We start from the raw sequence: 15471 nt of genomic DNA on the forward strand, positions 1-15471 counted from the left end.
ACATACCACATCTTCTTTCTCCATTCATCTGTTGATATGGACACTTAAGTTGCTGCCGTATCTTGGCTGTTGTAAATAATGCTGCAGTGAACATTGGGGTGCATAAATCTTTTTGAATTAATGTTTTCGTTTTCTTCGGATATATGCCCAGGAGTGGGATTGCTGGGTGATATGGTAGTTCTGTTTTTAGTTTCCTGAGGACTCTTCACACTGTTCTGCACAGTGGCTGCACTAATTCACATTCCCACAACAGTGCATGAGGGCTCCTTTTCTCCACACCCTCGACCACACTTGTTATTTGTGGTCTTTTAGATGATGGCCATTCTGACAGGTGTGAGGTGATCTCTCATTGTGGTTTCCATTTGCCTTTCCCTGACGATTAGCGACGTTGGCCATCTTTTCATGTGTCTGTTGGCCGTCTGTATGTCTTCTTTGGAAAAAGTTTTATTCAGGTCTTCTGACCTCTTTTTAATTGGGTTGTTTGTTTTTTGATGATGAGTTGTACGAGAGCTGCTTTAATTCTTTTTGGTGGGGGGGGGGGGGGCGGTACGTGGGCCTCTCACTGTTGTGGCCTCTCCCGCTGCGGAGCACAGGCTCTGGACGTGCAGGCTTAGCGGCCATGGCTCACGGGCCCAGCTGCTCCACGGCATGTGGGATCTTCCCGGACCGGGGCACGAACCCGTGTCCCCTGCATCGGCAGGCGGACTCTCAACCACTGCGCCACCAGGGAAGCCCGAGAGAAGCCCGAGAGCTGCTTTAATTCTTAATTCTCCCTAACCCTCTACACCAATTACACTATTGAGTATGATCAATCCTCCAAAATATATCTCCAGTCTGTCCTATCCTGTATTTATGACAGTGGCTCTGGTTCAGGCTGCCTCCGTCTCTTACCTGAATTCCCCCAGTGCACTCCTCACCCTTGTCCCTGCTTCTCTTCTTGCTGCCCTCTCTCTGAGCCATTCCCCACGCAGTCAACGCAGAGATTTTCTTAAAGGAAATAGGTCATTCTGCTCCCTTGCTCAGAACCCGTCCGTGATTTCCTTTTGTACTTAAGATAAAATTCAAAATCGTTTTTTGGGTTTACAGAGTCTGGCACATTGCTGATCCCGGTCACATCTGCCAGCTCCGCTCTTCCCCGGTGCTGTTTCCCGTCTCAGAGGCTCCTATCCCAACCCTTTACGTGGCCAATTCTATTCATTCTTCACATTTCAGGCTAAAATGCCATTTTCCAAGGAGGTATTTGCTGAGCCTCCCCCTTCAGATGTGTTGCTCCTTCTCGGCATGGTCAAGGAAGGCCTCCCTTTGCAGGTGACTGGCCTCAGGGCTGACCCGAAATGACAGCAGGAGTGACCGCTTCAGGATCAGGAGCAGTGCCCGCAAGGCCTGAGGCTGAGATGACCGGGAACTGCAATCAAGCTGCCTTCAAACCACACGAGGCTCAACTTGCTAAAGCGCTTGGACAAGAGAGTCTCTACAGAGAGTCAAATAATTCAAAGCTTTTTCTTCAGCTGAGGCCTGCTTTGCAAGAAGCAGATCTCCACTCTAAGTCATCCACTCTCGTTCAGATTCCTAAACAGGTTTCACCAGTATTTGTCATGCTATTGACCCAGCTCAGCAGTGGGTTCGTGAGGGCTCAGTGACTCTGATATACAGGGTACCCCATACCTGGTTTCCTCTTGGGCAAGAAGCATCATAGCATACAAAAAGCATTGATTTCAACACCAGTGAAACTTGGGCCCAAATCTCAGCTTTGTTACATGTCGGCTGTCAAACTTGGGTACCGTATTTCTTTGCTCTGCGCGAGTCTCTAACCTGGTGGGCGGTAGCTGGGATTAAAGGATGTGCTGATGCTCTGGCGCTAAGCACAAAGCAGTTGCCTACAGGTGATTCTCATCATTGTCTGCCTGTGCTGTTTACCCTCTGCCTAAAATTATCCAAGGGATTTCTCTCCAATTTTAAGACTGCTTCACATCGCCTTAGCAACTATGTCCAATAGTATTAACACATGCAAGCTTTTGAAAAGAAAACAACTGATGAACACATTGGCCAGAATTCCTTAATGGCTTCTCTCCTGAAACAAGGAGGAGAAAAATGATTCTGTGAGGTAAAGATAAATGTTATAGAGAATATAGTTTCCTCTAGTTTTTGTTTGATCTTTTTATTCTCTCTGAAGACAGTCTCAAGGAATGTGGAAAACTTCAAAAGCAGAATAGAAGCGCTCAACTTTGACACACGGAGACCTTTATGGCTTTTCTGTTTACACAGTGATTTTTTTTTTCTTGTTTTAAGCCCTAGGTAACAAAGCATCAAGAGTGGAATTGGGAGGCAGCCTTTCAGATTGAAATGCTTAAGTAAAACCTTGTCAGAGTGATTCCACACAAAGAAATGTTAGTTTGACACTCGAGGGGGCATGTTCTGATTTGGTTTCTGTCCTCAATGTTTTACATTTTAATCCTGCCACAGACTTTGGATTAAAAAGTTGTTACCTTCATCATCATGCTCAAATGTTGAGGCTCAAACAGAGCAAATCCGGTAGATTTATGTACCTTTTCCCTGGCCTGGATGGAGTAGTGGTACCTTTTTTATTTACATAGAGACTTTGTCAACAGCACCAAATACAATCGTTTGCTTTTGTTTATTTTCTCCTTCTCTTTTTTCTAGGATTATGACAGTTTCTTTGAATCCAAGGAAAGCAACACAGTCTTTTCATTCTTAGGCCTCAAATCACAGTTGGCATCAAAGGTAGGTCAATCTTTTCTTGTTGTAAAATGTATCTTTCTTGAGTTCTTCTTAGGGATTGAGGTTGAAGGAGTGCATATCTAGTCTCCTAAATTTTCAGTTTTTGCTTTCTCAAATACACAGTTAGGACTGCTCAGGGTAAATAAAGACACACAAGGAAGCCAGTTTTTTTTCTTTCCCATTTTCAATTGTTGCTGTATATTAGAGTTTTATCTTTATTTAAACTTCAGTTTATTTATAATTTATATCTCCTTCTTCCAAGAAAAATTTAAGGTAGCAAAAAACAGTAGGTGCTTTTTATTTTAAAGTGCAAGTTCACATTACTTTACATTTTTTGAAATAGAATCAAAGCCATGTGTTTAAGGTCGTCTGCAATTTAAGCCTTTTACATTGGAAGGGACGTGGTTTGCAGTAACAAATGGTCAACCTTGAAAAAAAGGGCAATTCCTAAACTAATCAGAGTGTTTTCGAAGCCACTTTATTGTGTCATATGTCTTTTAGCAAATGTAAAAGGCTCAAACTTTTCTAATATTTAGAGCTATAGATGATATATATTATGGTAACTTTGTGAAGCACGTGGATTCACTTTCAAAATAAAAAATAATATTTCTTTATTAAATAAGGCAGTATTTTGATTGTTATTTCCACTTCAGAAATACTATATTTTTCTGATTATGAAAGTAGCCTAGGCTCATGTAGGAAAATTGGGAAAATGCAAAAAAGTACAAAGGAGAAAATAAAAAGTCACCAGAGAAAACCACATAAACATTTTTGGTGTATTTCCTTGCAATCTTTATATACATAGCAATTGAGGTTTTGACTGTATTTCAAATTGAGACTGAATTCTAAAGCTTCTGTTTGTAACACTGAATTGAAATGAAAGTACATTGCTGGGAACTTTGATATCTGTAAGTAATAGGTCTTTTGAGGCTCCCCAGGATTTGTGCCGTTTCTGGAACACTTGTGGGAGGAAGACAGAGACTATCAATAATAAAAATTATACAACAGCACCTGTAGTTCCTCGCCGACGTGAAATCATGCTTTGTTATACATCAGTAAGTCCACAGATGCTTGTGGGTGGTTTCTGTGCACATGTTTTAAAGAGACAAAACCCACACAGAAAACCCTTAAAGGCGCTTAAAACTATCTTTATAAAGATGGAACATTGCAATACTTAGGAAAATGAAAGTATTTTTGTAACATGTTTCGTGCAAAGACATGTAAACCATCCAGATTTATCTTCAGAGAACTAGAAAAAACTGGGGTGGGAGCAGTCTAACGGATGCATAAATCCAGCGGACACCAGCGTCTGTGCAAAAACCTTTGAAAAATACTGCGTGCTTGCCATCTTTGTTCTCATTTTCCCTGAAGATGTAGGTTCCTTTGAGAGGCTTCGGGCTGACTTTTTTACTCTTTGAAAATACTTATTCTCTTAGAAATTTCTCAGGAAACCTGTGACCTGTAGGATATGCCTTCTCACATGACTTAACGGTCATGGGATTGGAGTTGGTCTTGATGGCATTGAGGTTTGCTTGATTGCAGGAGACCATTCCACGGTCAGTGAGAGCGCTAGGCACCTCCACCCATTCAGCCCCCCGCTTTCAGGCACCTGAGTCAGTCAGACATGAGCAGGGGCCCACGGAACCAGAGTGGAAGGCCACGGTGCCGGTGTGTGTGCCATCCCCTCTCGTGAGCCATTCAGGGCCTTAAGGGTTAATAGCAACTCATACTTCACCTCCGTAGGAAAGAAGTGCAAATATCTTTAAGAGCGAGTCAGCATTTTCCCCCTTTTTAGTTAGTCATTTTGTACCTTGGTAGTAATTCATTATACAGTCTACCCTCTAAGGCCTAGACGGAGCATTTACGGGTGTGATGTACCAAAAGATGGAGCCCCCTTTCCTGTCTCCTTTCCTACCCTCTCTGCAGTACACACACGAAAGACCAGGCGAGCAGGCCTGCCAGGGGACGTATAAAGACTCCATTAGCATCTAATTGCTCTCACACAGTGAGGGGAGAGAAGGTCCGTAGGAAAAGAACATTCACAGACCCAACTCTAGACCCTGGGCAGTTCTGCAAAGTGGATGGGGCAGAGGAGGGTAGGAGGCCACAGAATAGCGGCCTGCAGGCCACATTGGTTCTGGATGTGTTTGTCCTGCACGGACTCTTTTTTAAAGACTTCAGGTGGGTTGCTGATACTTAAAATACAGATTTCCCACTTTTCTCCAGAATTTGAATTGTTGCAGCCCTGGTGGGGGGGGGGGGTCCCACATCCTTCTGTGGCCAGCTGGAGCCCACCGTGGTACCTACCGAAAAGAAAAGAAGGCCTTTTCACCAATACTTTTCAGGTAGAAAATCATCAGTTTTCTTATCGTAACAGATTCAAAGCAGAGCCTGAAATGGAAGTTTCTGCTTTCGGATCCCTGCCATTCAGGGGTGATATTGAAAATACGCAACCACCAGTAAACCTTGAGCACTGACCAGCCAGGGAGCAGGTCTCAGAGGCCCACTCCCAGCCGATGCCAGGGGTCAGCCATCCAGTGGCTGGATCATGGTAGCACTTGGGGGAGAGGGGTATCAGCTATTTACCAATAGGTATGGCCATTCCAGTGCCGTTCGTCCCCTCAGGTCACCCTCCGCAGGGCCCCTGAGTAAGGTAACCCCCGGCCACGCCACTCACCCAGGTGTGAGTGGAACAGTACCTCAGAGGAGTTTCCTCAGTTGTTGAAAACACGTGGCTTTCTTTCCACTTTTATATTTGGCAGGTCAGGTGGGTGTGACTTAACTCTGGGCTCTGATCCCTGAACCCAGGATTTATTTGCTCTTATCCATCACATGGCGGTGATTTCTTGTGATTTCCAACATCTCTGTTCCTGACATTTAAAATATCACCGCCAGGGTGAAATTTCTTGCCCGCACAATGCAATAACTGGCTTTTTTTTTTAAATAAATAGGCAGAACCTTAGCGAAGACAAGCGGAAGAGGACGGAGATGCATTGTGGAGCGCCCCTGGTACTCAGCACACACCTGCTTACCTAATGCATCACTGTGACAGAAGCCACATGCATTATCAGTAACTTTGCTTGCCACGGAAAAGGTGTTTTGGGAAGACATGGGTCTAATGGGATTGCATGAGTGCTTTAAGCCAAATCAGGCCCGTGGTGGGTTTTTTCCTTGTTTTCAGAATTGCCTGCAGTTGCCTCACTCACCCGGAGGTACTGTCACCTGTTACAGGTGTGCCTCCTGAATAACTGAGTGATAAGCAGGTGGCACCATCAGAGAGAAAGTACTGGATCTGCCCTGGGTTGTAGTTGATGCCAGGATTGCTCAGACCTGCTTCTCTTCAGGCCGCCTAGGTGGTGTCCTTGAAATTAGTCTGCCAGGCTCTTAGAATATTTTGATCAGAAAGGAAAAAAAGCAATGTTGGTTGACAAAGGGCTAAAGATCTTTGCTGCAGATTCACAGGCATCACTATTCCAGTGCTTTGTCATAACTGTAGGAAAAACTTAGATGTTCTAGCCTCCTTTTGGTAATGGAAATTCTTACCCCCCCCTAAATCCTCCAAACCCCTACAGATGTTTCCAGAAATCACTGTTGCAACAATGTGTGATCAGAACCAGTTGACAGGGATGAAAAGAATTGCTATTTGGAAAAAAAAATGCTTTTTTATCTCTTACAAAGGAAAAGTTTCACCTAATGTGTAAGATGACTTAAAAGATATCTTTAAAAAGGTGCACTGATAGTTAATTTATAGGGACATTATCTGACTCGTACCTGAAGGCATTTCAGCTCTAGCAACTTATTATGCGTAAGTGCACATATATTTTTAAACGCAGCTCCCCCAACTAATAGCTGCTTATATATTTTGCAAAGGGATTGTATTTTTCGAGAAAGGAAGATCTCGGTTAGATATATTTTGTGAACCCTTGATTGATGAGGCATATTAAAAGATACTAATATTGCTGCACACTTTAATTTTTTTTCCTGTGTTACTTTTCATCGGTCCTCTGACACTGCCAGTTCATATTTCTGGCCAATGCACAGTTCCGGATTTTCAGAGTAACATAGATACATGTTCTCATTCCATATATGAACACCAGTGATTTTTCAGAACAGAGTACATACGAGAAAGGGGCTGTCAGAGACTCACTCTGAATTGTACTTGGCATGTGAAATCTCTCCTTCCTTTGGAGTGGGTGCTGACAAACGCTGAACCCGTCGACTTCATTAGGGCAAAGGCTTCTTTTCTGCATCCTTGTCCCTGCTCACATTTTTTTAGAGTTTTTAGTTGCCAAACCTGGGAATAGTCTTGAATAGAATAAATTCAGAGTGCTGCCTAAGATATTCTGCTATTCTCAGTGTCCTGATGGTGGACCTGCCCTTTTGATTCTGAGCAGGAAGTTTGTAAGAAATGGAAAGAACAGAAGAATTTAGTCCCTGTCACCTGTGTTCTCTCTCCCTCCTATTCTAAAGAACTTGTTGAATGCTAAAGCTGACATCCCAGCCTGAGATTTGCATCCCAGGACTACAACCAGAAGGAAAGCATGCCACTGATTCCTACATGACTGGAACAGATATATGATCCACCATTTTCTCTGCAAGGAAAGCTGCTGTAAAATCATGGCTGTGACTGCTTAGTTGGCATTAAATACGATCCAGGTCAAATTCCACTTGATAAATCCCAGGGACTAACCAGGAAATGTTTTTGAACTGGATATCGTGTTAAAGTCTAAGAAGACTTAGAATTTCTTTTTAAGATACAGCAGTTTTTAAAAGTTAACGTTGCAGTGGTCTAACTTACATTTTGTCTACTCTTGCCAGTGACTACCGAGAAGCAACTTGGTAAGATTGAGTCTTGGGGTTGTAGGATCAATTCAATACCTGCTAGACCAAGAAAGCTACTCAGAATTGTTTGTCTCAAAACTTCTGAATTACTCTGGTTGTAGTAGGCCCAGTATGGTTGTCCTAAACAGACTAGATGAATAGGAGTGCTAAATTATTTACCACAGTTACAGATCATCTACCCCACCCCACTTTTTTTTTTTGGAGCAGCAAAGAAATAGGAGAGACCAGCTTCACCTGGTATTGTGCTTGTTATGAGCAAGCTAGAAACACACTGTGTTGCATTTCCCTCAGTACCCAGGCTCTGCAGAGTCCTAAGGTATTGCCTTAGGACTAAGGCAATACCTAAGGTATTGCCCTCTGGGACTGCACTGTGTCCTTACTTGTGTTTTACCAGCTGAATTCCAAACCTGTAATGGTTTTCTTCATCCTTTCTTTTTTCGTTTTGTTTTGTTTTGTTTTTTTACGGTACGCGGGCCTGTCACTGTTGTGGCCTCTCCCGTTGCGGAGCGCAGGCTCCGGACGCGCAGCCTCAGCGTCCATGGCTCACGGACCCAGCCGCTCCACGGCATGTGGGATCCTCCCGGACCGGGACACGAACCCCTGTCCCCAGCATCGGCAGGCGGAATCTCAACCAGCGCGCCACCAGGGAAGCCCTTCATCCCTTCTTTAACTAGCTGCCTTTAGATCTGAATAATCATAGTCTTAAAAATCTAGGAAAGAAGTGGATGGGAATTGCAGACATAGATGTAATATCAAAAGCATTTTAAGACAGAATTTTTATTTCCTGTAGTAGGCTTGTTGGGGCAAAGAAAATGTGCTGCTAAAAATCAAATTATCCCATTTTAAAATGAGATAAAATACAGAGAGTGCCATCCTGCTAGGTATATGCAGACCAGAAGAAAATTTAGTTGGGGAAGTACTTGTTTTTCCACATTCTGGTATTCTATTAAAATCAAAAAGGAGAAAAGGAGGATTTTTTTTTTCTCTCAGGCTCTAATATATTTTAGATTTGTTTCTGTTTTATAGATTTATTCAACACTCCCACATACATGTTTTTATATTACATGAATTTAATAACGAACTAAACTTATTTTTGTCCTTCCTTGTTGAAAGGTACCAAAGCCTCTTTCTGGTTTGTTTTGTTTTGTTTTTTAATTTGATTTTGCTGTATAGGGTTTTGCTTTTTCTAGAAATGCTTACATCTTTTCTAAAGTGTCAGAGCCCACTTTGATCTGCAAAATTATTGTGTTTAGATTTCCATTTGTATGCATTTATTTGTCTCTAAAGGCATTGGTGAAATCTCAGATTTTATATTCAGCATTAAAGAGGAATAAATTACAGAAAACACATATTCTGAAAATGGAGTGCTTGTTCCCGACCGTTTCTTACACCTTTTCTAATTTTGCTTCTGTGTTTGGTTGAAACCTTCTTGTTTAGCTGGGATGCTGTATTTCTGCTCCCATCATGAACCCCATACCTGAAAGCTGCAGATTCGTTGTAAAAATGCAGATGGATCATTTGAGTACTTGAGGAGACACACTTGGGGTTGTGTGTGTGTGTTGGAGGTGACTGCAGAATCATCTCAGACAGTGACCAGGACGAAGGATGGCGTTAAATCACTCATCCCCTGGTTGGTTCAAATAGATGACGGTGGTTTCTTGAGTACAATGAAGCGATGGGCTGTGGATTCCCTTCCCTAATTTCGTGCAGGAGAAAAGTACAGTGTAGCCACAGCCCTTAATAGCAGGGCTGCCTTTGCTGCAAACACCTCTGAAGGCAGAAGACGTTTCTGAAGGCAGCGTCTGAGGTTAAGCCCATCGCTGAACTATTTCTAACTTAAACTCCAAGATGAGGGAGGGTGAAGGAGGAGATAAAGAGAACAGGCTGTCAGTTTCCAGAAGTGCACTAAATTGTGAAGCCAAAGAAGCCAAGTAATCCCCGCCCACTTGTAACCCAGATTTTCAAAGTTTTCCTAGTTTTCTAGAAATGCAGGCCAGGTTAGTTTGGTCATCCCATTAATCAGCGTGTGTTGAACCCCTAGAATGTGACAGGGACTGTCTGAGCAGGACAATAGTCTCCACCCTCAAAGAGGAGAGAAACGGAGAAGAATTAGCAGCAGTGACAGTGGCAGTGACTTGAGAAACAGGTAAGTTCACAGTGTTCCAAGCGATGGTTCGTCATCTGAAATGTGCTGTATAGTCTTTTTCTTTGTATGTTTCAACCAGTCCAATTTTTAAAATGATTTCCTACAGCAACAGAATAAATATGTACACACACACGTATATAATATATACACTGACATATAAAGAAAAATAAACACACCCCCGTGTGTCTGCCACCAGCCGCCTGCCTTTCCTTTGGGGCTCTGTGTGCTCCCTCCCTGACCCTGTCTCGTCCCTGTTTGATAGCGGGAGCCCATCCAGAACGCCATGTTGATCATAGCCTTCCTGTCCTTTATTATTTTACCTTTGTGTACATATCCTTAAAAACTAATAAATGGAATTAAACTCTGTTCTTCTGTCACCTTCTTTTTATGGTCATTGCATTTGGGCATAATCATTTTGAAACAAGTGCCCTAGCTTGTTTATTTTCACTGCTAAGTATTATTTTGTCGTATATCACAATTTTTCCCTTCTCCTATTGCTGAATATGGAAATACATCTTTCTTTGAAATAGAGAAAGGAAATGTTGCTACAAACATTCTTCTATGTGATTTCTGGTGCACATACACAAGTAGATGTATACCTTGAGTAGAATTGCTGTGTCACACGTGCAATAAAGCACATCGTCAACCTGAACAGATAAGGCCAAATTGTTTTCCAAAGTAATGGTACCAACTGACACTCCACTGGTGTACTAGAATTTCTGGTACTCTCAATGTTCACCGACATTTAAGATCATCAGACTCAAAGTTTTGTCAAGCTGAGGTGTGTATCTCGTTGTGGTTTCATTTTGCATATATTTGATTACTAATAAGGTGAACATGTTTTTACTATGGGAATTACTGTTTCTTCCTGGAAATCCCCCTTTGTGTCTTTTACCATTTTTTCTATGGTGGTGTGTTTTCAATTTTTTTTTTTTAAATAAGTGAATATTTTATTTTTTTTCAATTATTAATTTTTAAAAGTTCTTTATACTTAACCTTTTCCTGGTTAATGCTCACCTATTAGAGAGAAACCATATTTGGAGTGGAAGTCTTCTGAAACTATTTCCAGAATTATGAAAAAAAGCATGTGAAACTTTATTCTATTTGGAGAAAATAAAATTAAACACAGATATTGTGTGTTTTTATTGCATGCTAATTTTCACCTTGTCAGCATATCAGCCAAGAGAAGATACACCTTGGAAACCTCTCTATGCTCTCAAAGGGTTCCTTCTTTAAAGAGATTTCAAGGCTCATCAATTCCAGTTATTTGGTAGGAAATTAATGTCATGATTTGGTTTTCTGCTACAGAATTAAACCAGAAGGAAATCTTTATATAGACTGCATGTTTATATATGCACATTTCCTTACTATGTTAACATAGAATAGGCTTACAACGATAGGCCAAAATGATGTTATACTTAAAAGGACATTTAAGAAATGATTAATTTGCAGAACACACAGTTTTGAGAGCATTAGCCCGCTGTGGCCCCCTTTGCCTGGCAAAGCAATAAAGCTGTTCTTTTCTACTTCCCCACCCACCCCCTGCATAATGATTTATTTGAGTTATAGGAGACTAGACTGAACCTATACTCATAATTAACTAATTCTTAATCTGAATGAAATGTGACCATCATGTGACTATAACCCAGTATGTTGTGGTAGTAGCATGTTTTCATGTGTGTAAACTGGTTGGCAGGTATAAGAACAGGACACTACAATGCAGTCTTCTTTTCTGAGGCCCCTGCTAATCAGGGGACAGCATTTTTTTTTTTTTTTTTTTTTTTAGCAGTACGCGGGCCTCTCACTGTTGTGACCTCTCCCATTGTGGAGCACAGGCTCCGGACGCGCAGGCTCAGCGGCCATGGCTCACGGGCCCAGCTGCTCCGCGACATGCGGGATCTTCCCGGACCGGGGCACTAACCCGTGTCCCCTGCATCGGCAGGCGGACTCTCAACCACTGCACCACCAGGGAAGCCCAGGGGACAGCATTTTTAATAGACCAAGGACCCTGACATTTGAAAGCATGTTAACTGAAAACTTGGTACTGCTTATAATGAATGACACAAAGATTTAGACCTTTTTATTAAAACAGCGGTCCATACTCTTGCAATATACATCCTTTTGGGTTCTATAATGATAAAACTCACTGTAACCAAACTTTCCACTGAAAAAGCTCTAGTGCAAATATCTATCATCATTAATGTAATGGAAATGAAAGCTCTGTAGTACAGAACAGCGCTGCTCAGTGTGGTACCAGCAAGCCACATAGAATTATTGGACACTTGAAACGTGGCTCACTGACTTTGTGATGTGCCGTAAGTGTGAAATATGTTCCAGATTTTGAAGACTTAGTATGAAAACTGTAAGCTATCTATTAATTTTTATATTGGTTATGTTTTAAGTGATAATATTTTGGATATGTTGGGTTAAATTAAATATTAAAAACTAATTTTGTCTTTTTTTAATGTGGCCACTAGAAAATTTTCAATTACGTATATGGCTTGCGTTCTAGTTCTCTTGGACAGTTCTGTTCCAGCCTCTTTACCTGAATTTCCAGTAGAGAAAGAAATACCTTTAAATGCTTTTTTGCATTTTGGCAAAATATCTCCTTTTTTTAATTGTTATATGAAAGGAAATGTGAACCTCTTCTGGAATATAATTTTCTAATACTGATGCCAAGGATAAATGCTTTTCTCATTTTGCTTTTTGTCCCCCTAGCTTGAAGCATTTTTGTCGTGAAGGGGGAGAGGTTTTTTCCTGGAATAAGAAGAGTAATGTGTGTGCCTTGTAACACGAGACATCTCTCTGTGTCCAGCCTCTCGTTCCTGTATTGTCACGTAAAGTTGATGTCCCCTGTTGAATCGGTCCAACTAAGTCATGGTGGCCTTTATCTGTTTGTTCTTTTTTTTAAAAAAGAGGGACTTCAATGAATCACACAGATACCATCTATAATCTGCAGAACAGTGATGAATATTAATAGGATTTTGTCCTAGATTTCCTAAAATGTTAGTTCTCTGTATCTGTAAAACTCATTTGAGCTCGAAAGAATATATGGATAATATGCTTTTAAAAGTTTCATTCTGGTCTCATTGCCACAGATTAAAACAGAATGTGAATATTAAGGGAGAATAGCTTCCTTTCCCTGCCCAGGGTTTTTAACCATTTTCTTTTTGCTACTCTCTTAGCCAAATAGTTTGGGGGGAAGGCCTGTATTATTCTGATCATGAAAACAATTGGTGGTAACGGTACTCATTAAGTGGTAGAATGTTTCTTTGAATGATTTAGTTTGGGACCCTTCCCTGAAATAAAAGAGTGATTGTAGTACAGCCTTTGCCAACCAAGAGATGCCAGCCATCTGTGTTTCCTGTAGCTGCTTTTGCATGCTGCTTTGGGGCTCTTCATTTGTCATTTTAATGAGCTACCACACCTAGGAAGGATTTAGCCTTTGGGAATGGGTGGAACAACTTGAGATAAATGATAGACACATTTTTCATGCTAATTTGATTTAGCTTATTGATACTATTTTCCCATCTGTTCAGTTGGGATGATACTTTTCTCTTAATTTTCTCCCTGTCAATCCATTTCATGTTGTGTGCTAATATTATCACCAGGTTAAAATACATGGGCTCTAGGACAGTCCACAGCTAGGCTCAGAGGTGACTCCGAGGTCGAGAGCCGGGGCAGAAACACCACCAATTCAGCATCGACACCGTTTCCCTAGTCCAGATGCGTCCTTTTCTCTCTCCCTGCCTGTCTTTGGGGATAAACCACTCTCACCCAATCCGCTCCTAGCCCCAGCCTAACCAACATGTACAGGGGGAACAGAGTGACGACAACAGCAATGTTTTTACTCTCCAGATTGGCAACCAGAAGGAAGGAAGGACTCCGGCTGCTTCTTCCCTTCCTGTACTGTTTTGCAGGCCTAAGAAATATTTATTCTACTGGATCCCAGTCATAAATGAGAAACCGAATACTGACAGGTTTCCCATCCTAGTCATAAGTTGACTGGGCAAACAGAACTTTTAGCGGTTACGTATTTAGCAGGTAAAATGACCACAGCATGCAGACTTGTGGTCAGTTTCTGAATGACGACAGCAGGAAACCAGTTCCCTATCGTTGACTCCTTTAGGGACCAGGCTGCCTCTTAGACCATTCCAGAGTGACCCAGTTCTCTAGGGACAGCTTTACCCGAGCCCCAAAATGTAAACAGTTACCTCTGCAGTGAGGATGGACAGGTATTACTGGAATCAGGTAGTGCAGACAAAATGACAAGTGGATGAAAGGGGAATTTGGGTGATAGTAGTGCCTACCCAGGGAGACAGCTATCTTCCTAAAATTGGGTCATTTTAACAGAATGGATTTTAAGTTTCCTCCAGTGTTACTGAAAACTTTATTAGTCATTCTCATTGCAAATGGCCCTTTACTGGGTAGTATTTTCAATATGCTATTGTTATAATTTACATTTTAATTTTCTGCTGGTTGGAACAGCATCCTTTGTGTGGTGACGTAAGTCACCGAATAAGCTGTCCAGCCAAAGCCCAAGAACTCTATGCTAATAAGTCGTGGGTTTTTTTGGTTGTTTTGTTCTTTGTACCTTGGTTTGTATCTTTTACCTGTAAACCTCTGAGAAAGGACAGAGTAAACCCTTTCCTATTTCAGAAATGGCATAATCACCAATCACCAGTTAAACCCAAATATGTTATAAAAACCAGATCCCTATCTCTTATCTTGTATTAAGACCATCGTGTGGAGTTTTTTGATAACTACATTGGTACCTGTATTGATATTTACGTTTGTGTGATGTAGTATTCTTTGTACCTTACCCGTGAGCATAAGTGTGTACTGTTTAGTATCTCAGAAGCTGCTTTTTTTGGGTGTTTCTTATCTTATACTATTTGGTCTGGGTCAGTTTTGTATTAAGAGAGAGGAATTACTTATATGTCCTCTTTTTACTTCGATACAGTAAATTTGTTAGATAGAAGCTGACCCTACAGTCAAATGAAATACATGGATTGTCAGTGTTGCTCAGTAGTCTATTTGACGATTAATTATATGGCCATGTACTGAAAAGTCTAGTTTTTTCTTATGGTGTCACTGGTAACTTTGATGCCTTGTGTCTTTTCTGCTGACAACTACTGGTTGCTAAGTGGGAAACGTGTTGTATTAGGCTGTGACCAATCAGGAGATACACACCCCATGGTGATTTAAACAGGGGAAGTTAAATATCAAGAATTATTAAACTTTGATGAAAGGGTAACTCCCAGGTATAAGAAAACTATATTTTACCCTGGGGCTGAAGGAGAATACCCAAGGAAGGACAAACTTGGGAGGAAGGGTGGCTGGGCTTCAGAGTTTGCTGTAGTTACAGCCTACTGGCTGGCTGAGAGGTTCACAGTTCCCCCAGGGCAGTGGTGCTCTACGGTTGCTTGGCAACAGGAAGCGAACCCCAACCTACCCTCCCGACCGGCACCCCGGAGTGTAGGCGGGGCCAGGTGAGCCCTGGCCAGCAGGTGCTTGCAGATGGAGATGAGGTGCCAGTGCTGGCAGGAGGCCTGAAGCATGTGTGTCTATGTCAAGGGCGCTTGCAGGGAGGTTGGTCATCACCAGGCCAGGCCAGAGCTACAAGGTCCCCGAGGCACCAGGTGTTCTGGGGGCCCGAGTTAAAGCAGCACCATCAGACCGACACCACTGACCCATCTCGCAGCAGCCCCACAGGAGCATCCCCTTGGTCCTACAGTGTCCCT

At 42.0% G+C, this 15471-nt stretch overlaps 1 protein-coding gene across 1 annotated transcript in view; it reads left to right on the plus strand.

Annotated features, from left to right (window-relative positions):
* Nucleotides 1-10093, plus strand: part of SH3BGRL2 (SH3 domain binding glutamate rich protein like 2) — a 54519-nt gene extending 44426 nt beyond the window's left edge. The window contains exons 4-5 of the mRNA XM_030859354.2: nt 2662-2742; nt 5691-10093. Of these exons, the coding sequence (XP_030715214.2) occupies nt 2662-2742; nt 5691-5702 (93 nt within the window). The 3' untranslated portion in view covers nt 5703-10093. The remainder of the gene's footprint in view (nt 1-2661; nt 2743-5690) is intronic.
* The last annotated feature ends 5378 nt before the right edge of the window (nt 10094-15471 follow it).

This window comes from Globicephala melas, chromosome 14, assembly GCF_963455315.2.
Source record: "Globicephala melas chromosome 14, mGloMel1.2, whole genome shotgun sequence".
Classification (NCBI taxonomy): Eukaryota; Metazoa; Chordata; class Mammalia; order Artiodactyla; family Delphinidae; genus Globicephala; species Globicephala melas.